Raw genomic sequence first — 23,589 nt, forward strand, 5'->3', positions numbered from 1 at the left:
CCCTGCAGGAAGCAGCACAGACAAATCCTGAGAGCACACACAAAATCAACTCTTTACTAATCATAATCATTTTTCTTTCAACATTCTGCCCCTGCTGGAAGCTCTTGTTTACAACAGCGCTCCCACCACAGAGATGCACCGAGAGCAGCCATAAGGCCAGCTCCCTATCAATTTCAACACTCCGGTCAGGCAGAGGTCTTGAAAAATAAAGTCACACTAACTTATGGTTTTTTGAAAATACTGATAGAATAACTCCATTAATGTCAATTCTGTCATTTGTACAAAGTTAAAATATAACATATATCTTTTAATGTTGAATAAGGTACTAATTCTGAGGTTTTGTAACAAACACAGACCGCAAAGCATTCTGGGTAAAAGTGCTAAACAGCGATTGGTTCAGTAATCCATTATGTAAACCAACACGTTAATGTGACGTGTGTCGTGTGTTGGTTTAAAGATAAATGTGCTTTTGTAAAATATTCCATTTTATTTGTAATAACAGGCATTTTTACGGAGCCCTGGAAGTGTCATCGCAATTTCATGTTTTAAAACTTTTATGATGTAAAACATGCACTCAATATTACTAAGTAAGTAAGTAAATTTATTTATATAGTGCCTTTCACAGACATAAGGCCATGTACACACGTTGTCGGGTATTTGTAAAACCGAATATCTTACCTTTTCAGTTTGGGGAAAAAAAACTTCATCCACACTACGTCGTTTAAAAAAAAAAAAAAAATCCATCCACATCGAACCGTATAAATGTATTGTAATTAGTTTGCCAAACCTTTGGATGGCGGTACTGATTAAAATTCTATACAATCAGGAGCCTTATTCTCTTGTCGTCACTTCCACAAAAACTAAAAACATGGCGCCAACCTCGTTCGTGTGGAACAATAAGGAGTCGGAATTACTTCTAACCGTAGTTTTAGAATACAAAGTTAACAAATATATGCACACAAAAAGCGCCTGGACAATGGACAATACCAACACTTTGAGAGCAGCCATGTACCCAGACGTTTAATACTGCCATGAACACTCCTGGCCAGTAGATGGCAGTAGCAGCCTTGAAAAAAATGTCAAACAAAATTCCAGATAATCCGTGTCTGCTACATTTAAGATGCGTGGAATTTAACAAACGCAAATACACTAACGTCTATAAACCCAGAGAATATATTCACGAGAGTTTTAGGCACTAGAGTTTAATGCTGTTATCTGTGGACCCTGAACAGAGTGTCTGAAATGCATTTGTCCTGTCGTGAACGTCTGAGATTACCTTATGCTACCCATAATGCATTGCTGCCTGGCGCAGCATGTGCTCACAAAACCTTAAAAATTAGCACATTACTTTAAAACGAAAACATATATCTGATATGTTCACTTTATAAACTTCAGACATGACAATAATTTTAAATAACTTGTCTAAAATGAGTGGTTAAAATTTGAACCATAAGTTAAATATGTATGCCTCTGGATGACTTGGTGACATTGTGATTATATTAGTATGGTGTTAAAGGAAATGACATTTTTTTTGGTCACCAGTTCTCCTTTGCTTACAGACCATAGAACAACATGCCTATTGGGAAACTTTTAACAGGTAGGTCTCAACAGCTTTAACAGTTTTAAAAATGTTCTTCACTGTTCAGCTTAGTTTAGTACGTTATCGGTCTAAAAGTTATCGGACGGTAATTCATCGGAAGATAATTAGTCCGATGATGGTTTTTAAATTTATCTAAAAAGATAATCCGATAATGAAAACATTATCTTCGATAATTATCTGTTATCGGATTATCAGAAGTGTGCCCACCACTGCACATCAGTATTCATGTTATTTTGACAATATGACAACTTTTAATAAATAATGTTGAAAAACACTTTGGCTGTTGGAAATGGTGTCATTACATAGTTTTTCAAAGCAGAGGACACTTCCATGGCATATTTTACAATGCTGTCAAGCATTGCTGGGACCACAGTAGCTACAAGAGAGAGTCAAAGCGATCAGCTGTCAATCATCAATCAGAGTAAGTGTTTACAGAGACATGAAACAAGTGGTCGTTACATTGGCAGGTAGACAGACGGGGCCAAAATTGATAAGTCCATTTTACGCAGATGAGTGTTGCGATACAGCAAATGGCAATCCAAATGAACACAGTGTGATGGACGTTGGTTGGTTGTTATGTAGTAATTTATAATAAAGGTCATGTTTAAACTGCAAAAATATCGGTATCAGCTCCCAAAAATCCCTATCAGCCAGGCTCTAAAATTTATATCAATAAGCTCTGGCCATTTATAGTCTATATGTACAGATGTAAAAGCCTATTGCACAGTAGAAATGAACATGATAAATGTCTAAAATTGTTACCCTTAACGTAAATTGTTAAGGGTACACAAGGGTTACCGTTGCACTGACAGAAGTCATCCTACATAGGATCTGAAGCCCATTGGTACCAGTGCTGACGAGCCTCTCTGGATAGGAGGCCAATCGCTGAGGACACTACCCATTTACAGCTGCGTGGGCTGAGAAAATGGAGATTAAGTGTCTTATCCTAGGACAGAGACAGGGTAGCATGAGCGGGATTCAAACTCAGGTGAACATATCAACTACCTGCTCTAACGCTGATACTTATAGCAGGATTTTAAGAAGTCAAGACACTTAAGGTGAACACAGAATGGCAAAACTAAAGCCACTATCAAGTGATACATAAAGACCTTCCATCCTGTCCTTTCACAATAAAAGCACTGTTGCTACACTTTCCAGCCTTGCATACAAAGTTCTTCCCAAAATAAAGTACAATAAAAGACAAAGGTTAAGGTAAGGTACAAACCATATCGTTTAAGGTTTTGGTCACTATCAGGACAACAACATTTAAAATTATACAGTAACAAATATGGAAAACAAGTATCGTGCTGCCATATCTTCCAGCTCCAGTGATCACTGTTTCTGCCTGTTGATTCACAACATACGCATCACCTCAAATTCCGGCTTTTACTTTGTTCCTTTAAAACAGTACAAGGAAGTGCAGAATCCTCATTTATATTAACTGTAGGTTAATTTTAACAGTCTTTGACTCAGACAGTCATTTTTGCGCTTAGACAGAACACTGCTGTCAAATTCCTCTCACAACAAATGTACTGATATTCACACCAAGTCTATATCCAAAAACAGGTCAGGTCAGGTCACGTCTGTGACCTGACATGCTGCCTCATGTGGCCACATGCACCACACTTCAGAACCACATTGAGTCCCAACTGGCAATCACTCAAACAGTCACTGGTCCATCCCCAATTCCTCAAAGTTGCCATCCAACTGCCAGAGCCTGTAACTGTGTGCTGGATCGTGCTCAAGAACGTTTGTCACCTGGCTGTAGTGTCATAACTGATGTTCGCTCACAGTGCAAGTAGGTTGGGAAAATCTTTGAGAATAAAACCAATCTGACAGTCGCAATCAGCTCAAACAATATATTGGTCATAAGTGAATTATCAGAAAAAGCCCCACCCAAAGTCAAAAAGTTAAGAAGAAATATTGGAAAATCTCATGAAAGTCACAGCGTTTTTAAGAACGAATGGGAAGAAAAAAAAATCCCCCAAATCAAAAAATCAAAACAGAGTTCATGAGAAAAGCCAGAGTAAAAAGAGTAACTGTGGGCAGAACTGGCTCTACCCTGAGACTCAACGTGAGAAAATGCAGTTATGATTTGTGTAATATATCGTCACATTTTTAAAGGCTTGTCTCATCTTGCATAAGCAGGTCACAGACATAGAGCGTCTGACAAGAAGGAGCAAAAGTTAAACTTCCCTGCCCAAAACCAGATTCACGCAGGGATTTGCCAGGTCCAATAAATTCAGACGTCAAGTGTCTCAAATAGAAGCGTTTATAAGAAGTGAAATTCTAAATGGGGAATTAAAGTAAAACCGCAGTTTGCCCAAAGCCAGCACGTTCTGGCTGCAGATCACGTGCCTGATCCTCTTTGACAGGAAAAACAAAACCGTTTTCGGCCCACTTCTGTATTCATGGCTCTGGATGTTGGAACATTGACTACAACCCCTGGCAAAAATTATGGAATCACTGGCCTCGGAGGATGTTCATTCAGTTGTTTAATTTTGTAGAAAAAAAGCAGATCACAGTCATGACATAAAACTAAAGTCATTTCAAATGGCAACTTTCTGGCTTTAAGAAACACTATAAGAAATCAGGAAAAAAAATTGTGGCAGTCAGTAACGGTTACTTTTTTAGACCAAGCAGAGGGGAAAAAAATATGGAATCACTCAATTCTGAGGAAAAAATTATGGAATCATGAAAACAAAAGAACGCTCCAACACATCACTAGTATTTTGTTGCACCACCTCTGGCTTTTATAACAGCCTGCAGTCTCTGAGGCATGGACTTAATGAGTGACAAACAGAACTCTTCATCAATCTGGCTCCAACTTTCTCTGATTGCTGTTGCCAGATCAGCTTTGCAGGTTGGAGCCTTGTCATGGACCATTTTCTTCAACTTCCAAAGATTTTCAATTGGATTAAGATCCGGACTATTTGCAGACCATGACATTGACCCTATGTGTCTTTTTGCAAGGAATGTTTTCACAGTTTTTGCTCTATGGCAAGATGCATTATCATCTTGAAAAATGATTTCATCATCCCCAAACATCCTTTCAATTGATGGGATAAGAAAAGTGTCCAAAATATCAATGTAAACTTGTGCATTTATTGATGATGTAATGACAGCCATCTCCCCAGTGCCTTTACCTGACATGCAGCCCCATATCATCAATGACTATGGAAATTTACATGTTCTCTTCAGTCAGTCATCTTTATAAATCTCATTGGAACGGCACCAAACAAAAGTTCCAGCATCATCACCTTGCCCAATGCAGATTCGAGATTCATCACTGAATATGGCTTTCATCCAGTCATCCACAGTCCACAATTGCTTTTCCTTAGCCCATTGTAACCTTGTTTTTTTCTGTTTAGGTGTTAATGATGGCTTTCTTTTAGCTTTTCTGTATGTAAATCCCATTTCCTTTAGGCGATTTCTTACAGTTCGGTCACAGTCGACTCCAGTTTCCTCCCATTCGTTCCTCATTTGTTTTGTTGTGCATTTTCGATTTTTGAGACATATTGCTTTAAGTTTTCTGTCTTGACGCTTTGATGTCTTCCTTGGTCTACCAGTATGTTTGCCTTTAACAACCTTCCCATGTTGTTTGTATTTGGTCCAGAGTTTAGACACAGCTGTGAACAACCAACATCTTTTGCAACATTGCGTGATGATTTACCCTCTTTTAAGAGTTTGATAATCCTCTCCTTAGTTTCAACTGACATCTCTCGTGTTAGAGCCATGATTCATGTCAGTCCACTTGGTGCAACAGCTCTCCAAGGTGTGATCACTCCTTTTTAGATGCAGACTAACGAGCAGATCTGATTTGATGCAGGTGTTAGTTTTGGGGATGAAAATGTACAGGGTGATTCCATAATTTATTCCTCAGAATTGAGTGAGTCTATATTTTTTCCCTCTGCTTGGTCTAAAAAAGTAACCATTACTGACTGCCACAATTTTTTTTCTTGATTTCTTATAGTGTTTCTTAAAGCCAGAAAGTTGCCATTTGAAATGACTTTAGTTTTGTGTCATGTCTGTGATCTGCTTTTGTGTATATATATATATATATATATATATATATATATATATATATATATATATATATATATATATATATATATATATATATATATATATATATATATATATTAGTGCATCCAGAAAGTATTCACAGTGCTTCACTTTTTCACATTGTCATTATGGGGTATTGTGAATAGGATTTTGAGGGAAAAAAAATTATTTCGTCCATTTTGGAATAAGGCAACTTATGAATTTGGAATAAACAACTGAATGAATATCCTCCGAGGCCGGTGATTCCATAATTATTGCCAGGGGTTGTATGTAATGCCAAGGAGCTTTAAGGTGTACGGAAGTAGAGATCATTTAGATGTGGACAAATCAACACGCAGAAACTGGAGATGTCTTCACTGTGAGCTTCTGCCAGTGCAGATGTCCATCCAGTATTTCTAAAATTTTATCATAATAGGGTACATTATCCTACAACAATTAGAAATTTTAATTGCCATCATCAGCAGTCCCTGTTATTGTATCACTATCAATATGCAAGCAGACATTCTCCCAAAGATAAAATAGGTGATGATGTGTTTACGTACATGCTGCATGTAGCCAACTCATGCAAAACAAGCATCTAGGAAGGCGGAGCATAAATCTTAAGCAAAAAATAAAAGTTAAGATGACCATACAAAGCAATAATACAATGTGGTAAGTTTGTCAAAAGGATGTATGGAAGCATGGAATTTCTCCTGAGAAGCACAAGTTACAGTTGTGAATAATTATACAAGCTTGCTCAAAAAATGTGTTTGTAAAAAACGTAGTATGCTGTTGCTTACTAATAACATTTATGCACAATGCTTAAAGCTATAAGGCCTTTGGGTTTTTTAAGTTTCAAGTCATAAAAGAATTTTATTTAGCACCACTATAATTGTGTTTATTAGCCTTTAAATAGGGGGTTTTAGTAAAAAAAAAAAAAAAAATAGAAAAGGCGTGTTCACAATAATAGTAGTGTGACATTCAGTCATCGAGTTCGTCAATTATGTGGAACAAACAGGTGTGAATCAGGTGTCCCCTATTTATGGATGAAGCCAGCACCTGTTGAACATGCTTTTCTCTTTGAAAGCCTGAGGAAAATGGGACATTCAAGACATTGTTCAGAAGAACAGCGTAGTTTGATTAAAAAGTTGATTGGAGAGGGGAAAACTTATACGCAGATGCAAAAAATTATAGGCTGTTCATCTACAATGACCTCCAATGCTTTAAAATGGAAAAAAAAAAAAGAGACGTGTGGAAGAAAATGGAAAACAACCATCAAAATGAATAGAAGAATAACCAGAATGGCAAAGGCTCACCCATTGATCAGCTCCAGGATGATCAAAGACAGTCTGGAGTTACCGGTAAGTGCTGTGACAGTTAGAAGATGCCTGTGTGAAGCTAATTTATTTGCAAGAATCCCCCACAAAGTCCCTCTGTTAAATAAAAGACATGTGCAGAAGAGGTTACAATTTGCCAAAGAACACACCAACTGGCCTAAAGAGAAATGGAGGAATATTTTGTGGACTGATGAGAGTAAAATTGTTCTTTTTGGGTCCAAGGGCCGCAGACAGTTTGTGAGACGACCCCCAAACTCTGAATTCAAGCCACAGTTCACAGTGAAGACAGTGAAGCATGGTGGTGCAAGCATCATGATATGGGCATGTTTCTCCTACTATGGTGTTGGGCCTATATAATCGCATACCAGGTATCATGGATCAGTTTGGATATGTCAAAATACCTGAAGAGTTCATGTTGCCTTATGCTGAAGAGGACATGCCCTTGAAATGGGTGTTTCAACAAGACAATGACCCCAAGCACACTAGTAAACGAGCAAAATCTTGGTTCCAAACCAACAAAATTAATGCCTTGCAGATGTGAAGAAATCATGAAAAACTGTGGTTATACAACTAAATACTAATTTAGTGATTCACAGGATTGCTAAAAAAGCAGTTTGAATATAATAGTTTTGAGTTTGTAGCGTCAACAGCAGATGCTACTATTACTGTGAACACCCCCTTTTCTACTTTTTTTTTTTTTACTAATAGCCCAGTTTCATAGCCTTAAGAGTGTGCATATCATGAATGCTTGGTCTTTTTGTATTTGTGAGAATCTACTGAATCTACTGGTACCTTGTTTATCATGTAACAATAAGAAATATACTCAAAACCTGGATTAATCTTTTTAGTCACATAGCACTACTAGTATTCTGAACACTACTGTATGTGGTTAAGCATCCAGATTAACTAGACAAAACCCGTCTTCATTCAGTTCATTCTACAAGGTCAGTAAGGAAGGCAGTCGATCTTAAGCCTTTCAGACCATCTTATCAGAGTAAACACACACACACACACACACACACACACACACACACACACACACACACACACACACGCTACTACAACAGCACAGAGAGCTGGACACACAGGTCATCAGTGTCACAAACACACACACACACACACAGATAGATGAGCAGTAAGATGGGACTTGATCTACTAAAAGACTTCCTGAGTCAAAGAAATATACTCAACAAAAAGCCCACCAGGGAAACAGTTTGTAAATAAAGAGTTTAGTATTCGGTGTCGCACAATAAAATCAAGACCAGACTAAAATCCAGATCAAACAAAAACTAAAATAAAAAATGATGGAGTTCAGATGGCAGATTTTCACAATACGGTTTGTGGCATGTCCTTTTGCATTTCCTTCATGTCACACTGAATCAGTCACATGATTGTCTGAGGGAATACTACTGCATTTTCCTGAAGCTCCCCACAGAGTTGCTGAACATTATCAAGGATGACACCTCATGTGTCCACCACAAGTGCCCAAAACGTGCTTGATGTTTGACAAAACTGTCTTAGGGTGGGCTTTTACACACTTTGAGGATCCCAGCGGCTGGAGAAGACCAAGGGGGCACCCACGTTTCACCTGGCTGCAGTAAAGGGATAGTTACATTTGAAAGGTAAGAAGCATCTGCCTGTGTGCTTCTCATCCAGGACCTTTGGTGGTACTGTGGTGTGGTGGATGTACCATGCGGGGCACCAGTGCGGAGTTCTTTGTGCGTTATACAATAACAATAATTAACTCATTTACCTCTGCTTGCTAATGCGGTATTTTTATTTTATGAATAAATAATGCTGCTGCAGAAAACAGTAGCACCTTGTTTTAAAAATAAATATGACCTCTAGACCAATGTGACTTGTATTTCTTTCCTCTTCATGACACATTTTTTAAAATAGATACAAGCAGCACTGCGGTGCAACATATAGTCTGTAAAATACAGCAGGCTTCTGTGGCTGTGACTGGAGAATCTTTACATAATGAAGGGCTGGAGGTTTAGACCAAACTCATGCCTAAACGTGCGCCAACATGGCGCTATCATGGCACTACATGGCTTAGTGTGGCTGATGCAAGCCATTCAAGGCTGTAATGACAGGTCGGTCGTGGCTCACTAGAGGCTGCTATGCGGCACATGCAGGGTACAGAGAGGCACATAGTGGCACCTTCATAGTGGATACGTGATAGATCAAAACGTGGGTCATTCTTCGAATAATCACCCCACACCCATGCGTGGCTCCTTCTTCAGCCTTCATTATTCGGTGGGACCAAAGCTTTAGAGTTTTGTAGTCAAGAATTTTCTTAAAGAGAATGCATGATATTCCAGCTACAGTTTGACAGAAGGCACATGGGAGACTTGAGCCTTCTTTGTACCACTCCAACACAAAGCTGTGGAACTGGTGATGCAATGGATAAAAGTTGCTATGTGGTGTTTGTGGATCTCAGTCATCTTTCCAGGAGATTCTATTGAATGTGCCAACAGCACAAAGGGGCAGGAAGCAGCCCCCCCCCCCACAGAGACACAGATGCAGAGGGTTGAAAAGAAGGGGGGAAAAAAAACAAGCTCAAAAAAACCCAAACAGTTTTTTGTGGCATTCCTTCTTAAGGAGTGACTGACAACCACAGCTGATCCACAGAGTACACGGTTTTAAGGAAACTCATACTGAATTTCAGTCTTCAGTCAGAGAAATATTACAGCCCATATTTCAGCCAGTATGCTCAGAAGCAGTCAAAGTGGACAGCACGCCCATCCATTGACTCACACGCCAACAGACAGAAAAAACATCTCCTAGAAGTGCGTACATCTTACTCTACTGACATTATTTGAAACCAGATGCTGCACGGTACCGTGTGTTTCTGTGGGAGAAGTGTTCGTGGTAAACCACGACCAACACAACACCAATCTGGAAACATACAAATTATAAAGAGCTGCTCGACAAAAAAAGTCTCCCACGCTTTTGAACTATGGAGCAAAATAACATGGACCCAAGTTCTGTTTGAGTGGAGATTTAAGAGGCGAAGCCCATTAAAAATAACCCATTTCTTTTTATAGCCTGGAGTAATTGGTATATAAACCAAGGGGTCCCGTTACACACCTTTTTGGCTAAAATAAATAAGAAATGAAGGCTCTGAGAATTTTCTAAAAGGGAGGGGGGGCAGGTTGCTGCAATGATGGCCAAGGTGACCCATTCAGTAATTATCATATAGCTAAATAGACAATCTGTTACATCATTTTGTGCAAACTGGTCATCTAGCTAGCTATGTCCAGTTCACTGCAAATGTCTTTTTGATTAAAATTCTAATCCTTGGCTCTACAATGACTGAACTGTGGACATCAACAGCTATGTGTTCATCTATCAGAATGCCCTCAAATAGGCGACCTTTGAACATGTATTTACCTTTCTACAAATGTGACAACTTCAATTTGGAAAAGCACATTATGAACACAGAGTCAAAAGGTTGTCATTAATAAGATAAATTACATTTAATACCCAAATATTCATGATTTAAAATAACTATTGACGGACTACGTGATGTTATTTATCTCCATCAAAAGGTTGCATTCACTGTTTTCCTGAAGCCTGATTTATTGCAACACGCTTTGATGCACTGTTGAATTTTTTTGTTGTTAATTTCAGTGGTTTTCGTCATGCGATGATGGATCACATATAGAATCTTAGCTACAAACCCCAGTTCAAGTCTCAGGTTACTCAATTTTTATTCTTTCCCAGGAGTTGTGTGATTTGATTCAGTGATATACTCTTACAGTGTTTACCATTACTCTTTTATATTGATGCCATTAATTTTATATGGGGCTCAATATGCAGATCCACCTCTGATCTGCTGTGCACACATGCTGATCGTCTATCTTCTTTTGGACCACAATGGAAATATGTGTTTTATATATTTTCTGTCATCTTCTGTGATTATTTCCAAGTGTATTTTACATATGTGTTTTTTTTTTTTTTACCAAAATAAAACCAACAGATCCAAATATTACTGTGATTGTACCATTTTATACAATGTCATTTTAATAATGAATGAACCAAATTAAATAAAGCAGGTACAGCTGGTTGGTGCTCATCTTTTACTTGGGAGCCCTGGCTCACAAAGTTGACAAGTATAATCCCATAGAATTTGACACCAATATAATCCTGTCTCTCTCTTGCTCGCTCGCTCTCTCATGCACATGGCCGAGCTGTGAGCGTATATTACAGCCAGCAAAAGCCCCCGTGTTATCACATAGAGGTGCTGAGTGAGCAGCCGTTAGCCCGCTAGTCACTTATTCTGTTCACAGTAGACTAAAATGCTAAAACGTCCCATCACTTTTACAGCTTTGTAAATACTACTTGCATTTACTTCTAAATGAAATCACGCAGGTCAGGAACAATACACATCTGGCCTTGAAAGAGCTGATCAGCCAGTCGACCAATTACTCTTGATATGATTTTTTTAAGAGGGAGGGGAACTATATGCGCATTTGTAGAAATTGTTGTAATTTCAATAATTTCAAAGCAATTACCCACAGAGCTTAAAGTCTGATCTACAAGCTTGTTCTCATTATTATGTTTTAATTCAGTATACGGCGACAGACTCACATTTAGTACATGTCTTACAGCTACACAAAACAAACTTCAGACTGTGGTATTGGTAGCTCCAAAGCACCCAATATTAAATGCAAAAAATAAGCACAAACTAATAACTAACGTGCAGGAAAACATATAATGAATGAAATTCAACTCCAAGAAGAACACTTGGAATGCACACCAAGTCCCCAAATCACCCCATCGTGCAAACATAAATAAGCAATAACAGAATAAGTCTGCATTCTGTCCCGCCCTTACAATCATGTCTCCAGGTCAGGGACGGGCAACTTTGAAGGGCCAGAAGTCTGGAGGTTTGAATCAAACCCAATCAGCTCAGCAGTATAATGAAAACATACAGTACTCCTAAACCATGGTGCCAACAGAACAAGTCTTTTTAAAATTCTTGGCAATGTCCCATTTTGTGCCTGAAGAGAGACACAAGACACCATCTGGTTTTAACCACTTTGGATGGGTGGTTGGAAAGCCATCTTATATAGGGTGGAACAGTGGATGGTTTCTTGGCCATTGACCTTGTTTTACATACAGTGATTTTCTATAGTGGGAGAGGGTTGCCGTCTTTGCCTTATTGTTGTACGCTAAATTGTGCTGCGCCACCCAAGACACCATCTGGTTTTAACCATCTTGGATGGGTGGTTGGAAAACTATCTTGTCTAAGATGGCACAGTAGATGGTTTGTTGGCCATTGACAGTTTGACATACTCTGATTTTCTTTAATTGGAGGGATTGCTGTCTTTGCTTTGTTGTTTCACACTAAATTGCCACTTTTCTTATATACACTCAACAAAAATATAAACGCAACACTTTTGGTTTTGCGCCCATTTTGTATGAGATGAGCTCAAAGATCTAAAACTTTTTCCACATACACAATATCACCATTTCCCTCAAATATTGTTCACAAACCAGTCTAAATCTGTGATAGTGAGCACTTCTCCTTTGCTGAGATAATCCATCCCACCTCACAGGTGTGCCATATCAAGATGCTGATTAGACACCATGATTAGTGCACAGGTGTGCCTTAGACTGTCCACAATAAAAGGCCACTCTGAAAGGTGCAGTTTTGTTTTATTGGGGGGGATACCAGTCAGTATCTGGTGTGACCACCATTTGCCTCATGCAGTGCAACACATCTCCTTTGCATAGAGTTGATCAGGTTGTCAATTGTGGCCTGTGGATTGTTGGTCCACTCCTCTTCAATGGCTGTGCGAAGTTGCTGGATATTGGCAGGAACTGGTACACGCTGTCGTATACGCCGGTCCAGAGCATCCCAAACATGCTCAATGGGTGACATGTCCGGTGAGTATGCCGGCCATGCAAGAACTGGGACATTTTCAGCTTCCAAGAATTGTGTACAGATCCTTGCAACATGGGGCCGTGCATTATCCTGCTGCAACATGAGGTGATGTTCTTGGATGTATGGCACAACAATGGGCGTCAGGATCTCGTCACGGTATCTCTGTGCATTCAAAATGCCATCAATAAAATGCACCTGTGTTCTTCGTCCATAACAGACGCCTGCCCATACCATAACCCCACCGCCACCATGGGCCACTCGATCCACAACACTGACATCAGAAAACCGCTCACCCACATGACGCCACACACGCTGTCTGCCATCTGCCCTGGACAGTGTGAACCGGGATTCATCAGTGAAGAGAACACCTCTCCAACGTGCCAAACACCAGCGAATGTGAGCATTTGCCCACTCAAGTCGGTTACGATGATGAACTGGAGTCAGGTCGAGACCCCGATGAGGACGACGAGCATGCAAATGAGCTTCCCTGAGACGGTTTCTGACAGTTTGTGCAGAAATTCTTTGGTTATGCAAACCGATTGTTTCAGCAGCTGTCCGAGTGGCTGGTCTCAGACGATCTTGGAGGTGAACAAGCTGGATGTGGAGGTCCTGGGCTGGTGTGGTTACACGTGGTCTGCTGTTGTAAGGCTGGTTGGATGTACTGCCAAATTATCTGAAACGCCTTTGGAGACGGCTTATGGTAGAGAAATGAACATTCAATACACGAACAACAGCTCTGGTTGACATTCCTGCTGTCAGCATGCCAATTGCACGCTCCCTCAAATCTTGCGACATCTGTGGCATTGTGCTGTGTGATAAAACTGCACCTTTCAGAGTGGCCTTTTATTGTGGACAGTCTAAGGCACACCTGTGCACTAATCATGGTGTCTAATCAGCATCTTGATATGGCACACCTGTGAGGTGGGATGGATTATCTCAGCAAAGGAGAAGTGCTCACTATCACAGATTTAGACTGGTTTGTGAACAATATTTGAGGGAAATGGTGATATTGTGTATGTGGAAAAAGTTTTAGCTCTTTGAGTTCATCTCATACAAAATGGGAGCAAAACCAAAAGTGTTGCGTTTATATTTTTGTTGAGTGTACATGTTAAAATAAATATCTTGACTTGCCGACACGTAACTGGAATACAGCAAGACTTTACATTTGGGTCATAATAAAAAAAAAGAATCCTTTCAGTTTCAGCTATTCATTCAAAGAGAAACTTAGAATCTACAGAATTTAAGGCTGACGTCTGCTGCTCCACCCCCTGTTTTTACTAGATGCCGACCATTCCATTGGAGCCGAACACCAAAACAGGCATTTCCTGTCATTTTCAAACCTGACCTAAGCCACAGTGTTTACTGAGAAACAGTGAGGGGTGAGTCCAATGGGGTCAGAGATCAAAATAGGCATTTCTGGCCATTTTCAGCCCTCTCCACCTCCAAATAAATATAATTGGAGCAAATATAAACCTGTGGTCACAGAGTAATGAAAGCACAAACTCCCCTGTCCAGAATCACTGGTCAGTGATTTCTGGTGTTCCATTAGCTCATAGAAATTCATATCCTGCAAATAATTTGTCAGTAAAATTAAATCCATACATTCAGTGGTTCCTGAGATATGGCAGAATGTGCACAGAAATCACTGATATAATGCACTCTATATTATTTTGGGGGGTGGGGAGGGGTGGTAACCAAGTCGTGCAACAAACTGTCAATCTAGCTCAGCTGAGACGCCTCCCTCTCGCCATCTTTGAACGTCTGCTGTGTTGAGTCATCAACACGCTTCCATCCTCTCATTTGCTGTGTGAAATGTGGTTCAGCTGGAATATGCAGGGCATGGAGCCAAGAAAGCTGTGGTGGAAGGGGCCCATATGGGAGAAAGGCTGAAAGAAGATCTGGCTGGCTGTCTCATTCTCTTTCATGCCATCACTGTGCTATCTGTTTTTCAGTAGCCCTTAACCAATCAGAGAACTGAAACTCATCGGTTGGCTGTCGATGTTAATGTATTTCTCCTTCCACAAAATGAATGAGTCACTACAACCTTCACACACACGGATCTATGAACGCTCACATATTTGAAACACCATTTATAAAAAAAAAATAAAATAAAACAGCACTGTGCTACACGACTTCAGTTTTTTGCTGTCCAATAAATGCAAAACACGGGTGATATAACCTGTATGCAAAACAATACAAATGTCCAGTATTATCTGACTTTATCCTTTAAAGGGCTCTTCCACAGGGTGCCGTTCCTTCCCGTTTAATTCCGAATAGCAAATTGGGACGTTTTTATAGCATCACAGTAACTTCTTGATCCATCTTTGTCAAGCTTAAACAAAAGTCAGTATACGTAGTAGTTGCGGTTATCATGGGCACGAGATTTGAAAACGGGATCCAATTTTTGAACTGTTCAAATATTCATCCCGTTTTTCGTAATCATTGATAGTACGTGGTAACTTTCGTAGTCTTTGTGGCTTCAATCGTTCAAAACTTCTTTAAATGGGGATATTCAAAGTGACTAAGGCTTAAACCTGTTTGATCATGCTCCATCAGGGCAAAAATTTTAAGTCAAAGTAGCGTTTGTTGCCGTTTTTGTTCAAAGTTGAACAACTCGACCATGTGTGGCCAAGGGCGCTGCTCTTTGGTTTCATTTTGGGGCAGTTTGTCAGGTCTGCACTTCATAAGCCAGCCAGTTGCCATGTCTGCACTTTATAAGCCAGCCAGTTGCCAGGTCTGCACTTTATAAGCCAGCCAGTTGCCAGGTCTGCACTTTATAAGCCAGCCAGTTGCCAGGTCTGCACTTTATAAGCCAGCCAGTTGCCAGGTCTGCACTTTATAAGCCAAACTGTTAGGAGGAAAGCTGGAATAAGCAGCTTCATACCGTTTTTGCCCTTTTTTGGAGCAAGGGGCAATTGTAGTAGAATGACGCCCTGTGGAATAGCCATGATCTTGTGACTATAGAAAAGCTGTCTCACAATATCACACAAGTGTGGCAAAAAAAAAGTCACATTCTGTGGCAGTTTTTGGTCATCACCAAGAGCCTCACAACACAAATTTTAATGAAAAATCCAGCCACCACTTTTTTTTTCTGGTATTTGCCCAAACACAGCCAGAGGTGATCTGCTGGTGTAAGTGCTAAATAATTTCCATTCATTAACATGAAAACTTCTCATTTTGTCTCGATGGAATGAAGAAACAGTCTTGCAGTGACAAACTGTACAGATTTATTTATTTCTTGCAGCGTCTCTGCAGTAAGGACTTTACAAACTGCCAGCTTGCACGGAGCAGCTGAGTTTGCTGGATGCCACACGTGCTTCACCTGCTTTCAAGCTGCACTCATCACGGTGCAGACCGACAAAAATGAAAACAACCGCCAGCACAGGCCGCGTATGCACGCGTAGGAGTGTGTTTGCATGCAGACAAGCCCAAACAGACAGCAACGGCCTGACTCCAGATCAGGTGACAACGCTTTCAACTCACCTACAACCATCAGAGTAAACTCGAATCCCCTCTTGACAGACTTCCTGTAGACCTGGTTGGGGAGGTTAGCGAAGCCCACATAGCCCTCCAGGTTCCGCTGCTGGGAGAAAACAACAAGATGAACTCAAAAACTATCAACTTCACATTTTGGTTGCTCATGTGTGGTAAGTAATCAATAAAAGCAGCTGCGCTCAGATTTGCTTGAGAGCTTATTTCTGCACGAAGCAAATGATTTTTTAAATATAACACAAACACTGTCAAACTAATAACATCTTATCCACAAAGAAGATCTGCCGTGCCTGTAGCCGCTGTGCAGCTGGCATCCTCAGATCATGCGACCTTCCTCTTGATTGGCAAGAACGTTTCGCTCCAGTTGCCGCAACTGGTAAAACATTAACATTCCCAACCTTCTGGCTCAAAGGACACACTGGGCCCTATCTACTGCCTAAACCCTATATCAGCCCCGAGGCCAGTTGGTGTTGGTGCTTATCTCTGGATTCTGTAGCATCAAGCGAATGAGAGTCTATGACTCCCCCTAGGCGGGACATTAGTCCAACACAGGTCACTTCCCCAGCTAAGGCCAGCCCAGTACCCATTTACATCTGAACTGAGACAATGCAGATTAAATGTCTTGTTCAAGAACACAGACAAGTAGCATGAGAGAGATTCATATTCAAGTCTACATATTGGCAGGCCAGCTACATATGCAGCTACCTGCTCTACTAGATTTTAAAATGATGTGCATACATCAGTGTGTGTTATATTTATAGTTTGGTGCTGTGATTGTTTAATTTGTATTGTCATGTGTAATTCTCTATTTTAAGCACTTTGAATTCTCCCTACTGCAAATAAAGAAAAATGGAACCAGAATGCAGGGCTTTGTTAAATTCCTTTTTTTCCCCCAATCAAGACAAATTTCCAGTTGTACTGTATACAATGTTTGACTCACGTTTTGATTATTATTTTTACGTCAGCCAAGGACGCAATAAAATGTTTATGCTGTTTATTTATTTATTTGTCTGTCTATCTGTTATCAGGATTACGTCAAAAGTGCTACATGGATTTTGACAAAATTTCACCAGATACATAAGAGGCTATGGAAGAATCCATTAAATTCTGGAGTTGATCCGGATCAAGTTTCACTTTATATAGGCTTTGAAGGATTACTGTGAGCAGGTTTATGTCGGATTTTGATGAAATTTTCCACACAGATACATATTAGGCCATGGAAGACTCCATTAAATATAGGAGGTGATCCGGATGCGTATTCTGGATCAAGTTACACTTTATATACGGTTTGAAGGATTACGTCAAAACTACTTCACGATCCTCACCAAATTTTCACCACGGATACATATCAGGCCATGGAAGAGTCTGTTGAATTTTAGAGGTGATTCGGCTCTGGACTGGCAGACATCAGAAATCTCTGACTGCTCTTGTTTAAACATGTGTCTATGAGAAAGTGATGCAAGTTTATCTGATTTTACGAGAGTGTGACCATGAAGGCTTGGAGAAGAAGAGACGCCACGTTGGAGATCTCAACAGGACAGCTGTTTTATTGACACGGGGCTTTGAAGCACTTAGCACTGCGACATCAATATTTACCAGTTTACTGACTGCTTCTGGACAAACAAAACAATCACAAGATGCAAAGATGACGATGGCAATCCGACGTTTCCTCACCGTCATGTGGAACGTCTAGAACAGAACGGCGATAATCTTTGTGACTGCTGTGTGCCACTGAAGAGGTAAAACCAGTGGGACACTGTGTTGCATGGTATGTATTTATTATTTGTTACTTGGTTTGTCCAGTCTGGTTTACACATACTGGATGTCTGTTTTATGCTGGCTGCTCCAGTTAAGGTGTAACTGGAATAACAGCTGACAGCTGTACCCCTATGGTGGCCCAGATGTGTGGTAGGGAGAATTATATAAATCAGTACTAAAATGCAATATAAATAATTTATTTTATTACCTCCATCAACGAAGTTGGAGGAGGTTATGTTATCGCACCTGTTTGTTCATTTGTCTGTCTGTTTGTGAACAGCCTGGAGCCCACAGTTTTTCATATATCTTTCTGAAATGTTTACTGAAGATTCATATCCTGATAGGCAAGAACTGATTCAATTTTCAAGGTCATAGGTCAAAGGGCAAAGTCAGGAAAAATCTTGTGTTATGTAGGATGGTATCCTTTACTGACAGACAAAGTTTGATCCGGATTTGTTCTAGACTACAGATTCTGTGGTCATTTTCATTTAGCTTTGAAAACCCCATTTAATGTATATGTTACATGATATCTTAGTCAAATGTGCCCCAATCACTCTCATATTTGAAAGTGGGGTGCAGACTGGCACTCCCTATCGCCTGACAAAGTTTGATCCGGATCTGAGTCGTATTGTGGATGTGGGCGTTTGAATTTAATATTGAAAAGCCCATTTGGTGTACATGTTGCATTATAGCTCAATCAAAAGTGTCTCAACAACTCATTTGTGACAGTGAGATGCAAACTGGCACTCTCAATGAATAGACTAAATTTGATCAGCATGTGATCTGTATTGCAGATTTAGTGGATATTTGATTGTAACATCGAAAAGCACTTTTGATGTATATTTTGTATTCTAGTTAGCTTATAAAACCCACTTCTAACAGGACTTTGACCTTGAAATATTTTTCCAAGGTAAAAATTTGTGTAATTGGAAAATAGTGTTGGTGGAGGTTTGCACTCTATGAGTGTGGTGCTCTACTTATATTCTATTTCTGCTGATAGACATTCCTGAATCCTATCCCGGATTCCAGAGAACTGTTAGGGCACGAATAAAGCTGTCTCAAGAACAGACAGCAGCTATTACTACTAGTAGTACTACTACTGCTACTTACATAAATGAAGTAAAAAGTTCAAAGGAAAAAGAAGATAATAGAAAAGTACACCAACCTCTCAACACACTTGCTGATGATGCAGCACAAAAGTGTCTCTCCCCTAAACTACTACAACAACAAGTGCTAAATAGCCTATGACACCCCCCATATGTCAAATTCAATTGAATTCAATTTATTTCGTTTATATAGCACCAAATCACAACAAAGCTGCCTCAAGGTGCTTAACACGAGTAAGGTCTAACCTTACCAACCCCTGTAGCAAGCACACAGGTGACAGTGGCAAAGAAAAACTCCCTCAGACGATACTGAGGAAGAAACCTCGAGCAGACCAGACTCAGAGGGGTGACCCACTGTTTAGACCATTCTAACAGTTACAAAGTTTTTACAAAGTTTAACAAAGCAGAAAAAAACAGATAACAGGAAATCAAGGTGCAGTTGTTGAGATGACCACACAAGCATTTAAAGTGCAGGCAGGGGGCTGTCCGGCACCCTGGGGTCCAAAACCAGCATTCATCTATCATGCCATCAGTGGGCCAGTCACTGCGCAGTTTATTCCAAAATGCAGACAGCAGTGTGCTGCTTCAGCCTCAGGCATGGCATCCCTTGGTCAGTCCAGTTCCCTGGGCGTTGCAGCTGTCTGTCTTGTATGCATGTGTGTGTCAAATTTGGCTCATTTCTGCAGCACAGAAGTGCCTCTCCTCTTAACTACGACTACTAAAGCGCGCAATAGTCCATGTCAACCTGCGTCACTCCCTGTATGTCAAAGTATGTGTGTGCCATGTTTAGCTCAATTCTGAAGTGCCATTTGGACAGCAGAGGGACATATACACACATAGATTGTTGACCAAGTACTGAAGCGCCACAGGCAAGCAGTAGTCATATGTTCAGTCGCTCCAGTCAAGGCCACTGAAATGTGTTACACCGCCTGACAACTCATATTTATCTCTTTATTTTGGCTGTATTTTGTTTTTTTTAAGATGATGCAGGCATTTGTTTTTACTTTGGAATTCAGCAGTATCAGTCGTAAGTTTATTGTACAAAGAAGTGTTAACTGTTTTATTTGATGAGTAATGACGGTCATCGCTGCAACTGAGACAGATACGTGCAGATGATTTTGAAGGAGGGAACTGACGGGTTTGAGGAAATTAAACACAATAGAAGAGCGAGGAAGAGAGAAAGGCTCCATGCCATTTCTAATAACCCCTCCCCCAAGTGTATCTACTGGTGATAGTAGCTGCCGGGGTCACTGACATCATCGGCGTTCCACAAAGTCCTTCCCCATCGTGCATGCAGCAGTTGATCCGAATGAAGGCTCTCTCGCTCTCTTTCTTTCACACCCTCTTCTTCTCTCTCCATCAGTCATCAGTACATATTATTTTATAAAACAGTTATTACACTATACTGCTCACCTAATAGAGCACTCCGAGGTTATGCAGAACGTCAGCGATGTTATGATTAAATGCTTAATACAGCACTATTTCTCTGAGGAAAAGTGCACGTGCAGCCAGCCATTTGATTTTCACACCACAAACAACAAAAAACAACTAGGGCGCCACGCTCGTTACGTGCAAACCTCCGCCAACACTAGTTTCCAATTCCCTGGCAGTTTCTTCGGCATCTAACTTTCAAATATGAGAGTGATTGGGGCACACTTGATTATACATTAAATGGTGTTTTCAATGTTAAATTTAAATGGGCACAAAATCTGCAATTCGGATCAGGTCTGGATCAAACTTTGCCAGTCGATAAAGGATACCATCCTACAAAACGCTCTCAAATATGAAAGATATTTCATATTTTTTGACACAGTTATGAATTTTTAAAGATTTGTTCAATGTTAAAAGGATAGGTTTTTTTTTTTTCAAAGATTCTTCCTGACTTTGACCATTGACCTTGAAAATTGAACCAGTTCTTGCCCAATATATAAATCCTCTGTTAAAAAAAAAAAAATCATAACGATGTATGAAAAATTGTGGGTTACAGGCTGTTCACAATCAGAGGAGAAAACAACCTCTGCCCAACTTCGCTGGCGGAGGTAACGAATGATTTGCTGCTGAATCAATAAATAAATCAATTAATGGCAAGTGGCAGATTAAAATACAGCGTGCTAACATTAGCTTTAGTCAGCTAACTCTTCCTGCAACATACACACAGGAGTTGAACTCCTTTTAACAATGGACGCACAAAGGTGTACCTAATAAACTGTCACTCCTGCACTTTCTTTTGTTTCCATGATAGCAGTTTTCGTCTCACACACTGATTTAGTTGAAATACCCCATCCACTGAGGTGATGCATTCTAACAGCTAGCTTTACAACTGTCCCTGCCCCATCTACTGCTGATTAACCAGAGCAGGTGTGCTCAGCCAATCAAGAGCGAGGAAACACCAGACTCAGCTAGTCAGCAGCAGGCAACGATCAATGACCGGTTGATTTCCAGGAGCAGGGGTGGTGACCCCGTCCCTACAGCAGAGTTTGCTCGAGCGGAGCCTGCACGAGCACAATCTCATTTTAGTGATCCCAGGGATTTGAGGGATGTTTAGGACATTTTACATACATTTGATGCATTGTTGCGAGGTTCTGGAGAAACCCTTGTGTTTCTGCCCGGAAACAAAAATGACTAAATCATTCTTATAAACAGCACTACATTTGTTCTCAAAATGTACTAAATTACCCCCATTTTAAACATCTTCAACAATATTACTTTTAATTATAGCCAAAAATATCATAAAACGGATTAATCTGCATAATAAGTAATGTTTAGAACATGTCTCCGGGTTTTAGGACCCACCCACCAAAGCAGATCATGGGTCTCTAAAAATAATGTATTTCATCTCTTCAAAATGTTTATTTTTGATTTAATTTTGAGATAATTTCATATCAAGTTCAAGAGTTCAGTCAAACATGATTTACATCAGATGTAAGTCACTTACAAGCATGAATTTTAATCATCCAGGTGACAAACACACACAAATAATAATAATAATAATAATAATAATAATAATAATAAAATAAAAATGGTTTAGGTCTCTTCAGCTTGAAATGTGAACACAGCCTATCAAAAATTACTTGTAAATAAATCTATACTTTTCACTTTAAATCTTGAACTTTGATTTATTGTGTAGGTCCACCCCCTCCCCACCGCAAAAAATAAAATAAAATAGTAAATTCCTTACGGATCAGCTGTTAGCTTTGTGTTTCTAGCACAATTTTATTTCAACACAGCTTCACCACAACTATAAAAACGGAAATATTTGCTCAATTACGTGCTATATTGGTGGCTCAGATAATGCCGAATATATTGTTACATTTCACAAATGATGAGTGATGTTTTAACTCCGCATGTGTGTCTGTGGAGAGTTTTGTAATAAAAATGGTCTCATTTGTAAATGAAATACGGTGGAAGCGTTGCGGGAGAACAGACGCTCCCAAAAACAACAAATCGTTCTCTTCCTAAACGGCTCCATTCATTTCGAAAGTCAAACGCTGTTCGTGTTTTCAGTAGTTATGTGATATGAAACATATTTTTTTGAGGAAGGAACTAGACTTACAGCAATGCTGGGAACCGCAGTGTCTGGTCGCTCGATCATCGTAGTGCGCTGCCACAACCCCGCCTGATAGAAACACAGTCACCGCCGATCACCGTGGCATAAACGTCCACAAAACCTTCCCACGGGAACACTTTAACGTCACGAAACGACACCCAAAACGCGTCTGGAAACGAATGAATGATGTTAAATTACATATGGCCGCTGACGAATACTACCAGATGTAACACAACGAAGAGAAATGCGCCGAGCACCGTTCGAGCTCTGCGCCCGTAATGTGTCGAGCCTAGCTTCCGGTACGGAATTTCAAAATAAGACAAGTCGCTGCACGGTATCGTGGGGGAAGTTATGACAAAAAAAAAAAAAAAAAAAAAAAAAAAAAAAAATCAGAAAGTAAAGAACGTGTAATACCTTTATCTTTATTTAAAAAGATTATATTTCATATATGGGCCTGGGGAGAATTACTGAACCAAGTAGAGGAGTTCAACTACCTTGGGGACTTGTTCATGAGTGGAGTTAACCATGAGATTGACCGATGGATTGGTATGACCGAGGTCCTGCGGAGGCTGTGCCAGGCTGTTTTGGTGAAGAAACTCCCAATTTACCAGTCAATTTATAGTCCTGTTCTCGCCTATGGTCATGAACTTTGGGGAACAAGGTTGAAAATACAACCCCAATTCCAATGAAGTTGGGACATTGTGTAAAATGTAAATAAAAACAAAATGCAATGATTTGCAAATCCTCTTCAACCTATATTTAACTGAATACACCACAAAGACAAGATATTTAATGTTCAAACTGATAAA

General features: G+C 40.0%; 1 protein-coding gene across 4 annotated transcripts in view; it reads right to left on the bottom strand.

The window, feature by feature from the left end:
* LOC117516232 (septin-7-like) overlaps positions 1–23,056 on the bottom strand; it is a 94,435-nt gene extending 71,379 nt beyond the window's left edge. The window contains exons 1-2 of one of the 4 annotated variants that reach the window (XM_034177157.1): positions 22,787–23,056; positions 16,361–16,457 (exon numbers count right to left, since the gene is read on the bottom strand). In XM_034177157.1, coding sequence (XP_034033048.1) covers positions 16,361–16,457; positions 22,787–22,825 — 136 coding nt within the window. In that variant the 5' untranslated portion in view covers positions 22,826–23,056. Of the gene's footprint in view, positions 1–16,360; positions 16,461–22,786 lie in introns of all 4 variants that reach the window. The other 3 variants (XM_034177156.1, XM_034177159.1, XM_034177158.1) reach the window with 3 other exon arrangements.
* Between the last annotated feature and the right edge of the window lie 533 nt (positions 23,057–23,589).

Source organism: Thalassophryne amazonica, chromosome 8, assembly GCF_902500255.1.
Source record: "Thalassophryne amazonica chromosome 8, fThaAma1.1, whole genome shotgun sequence".
NCBI classification, from domain to species: domain Eukaryota; kingdom Metazoa; phylum Chordata; class Actinopteri; order Batrachoidiformes; family Batrachoididae; genus Thalassophryne; species Thalassophryne amazonica.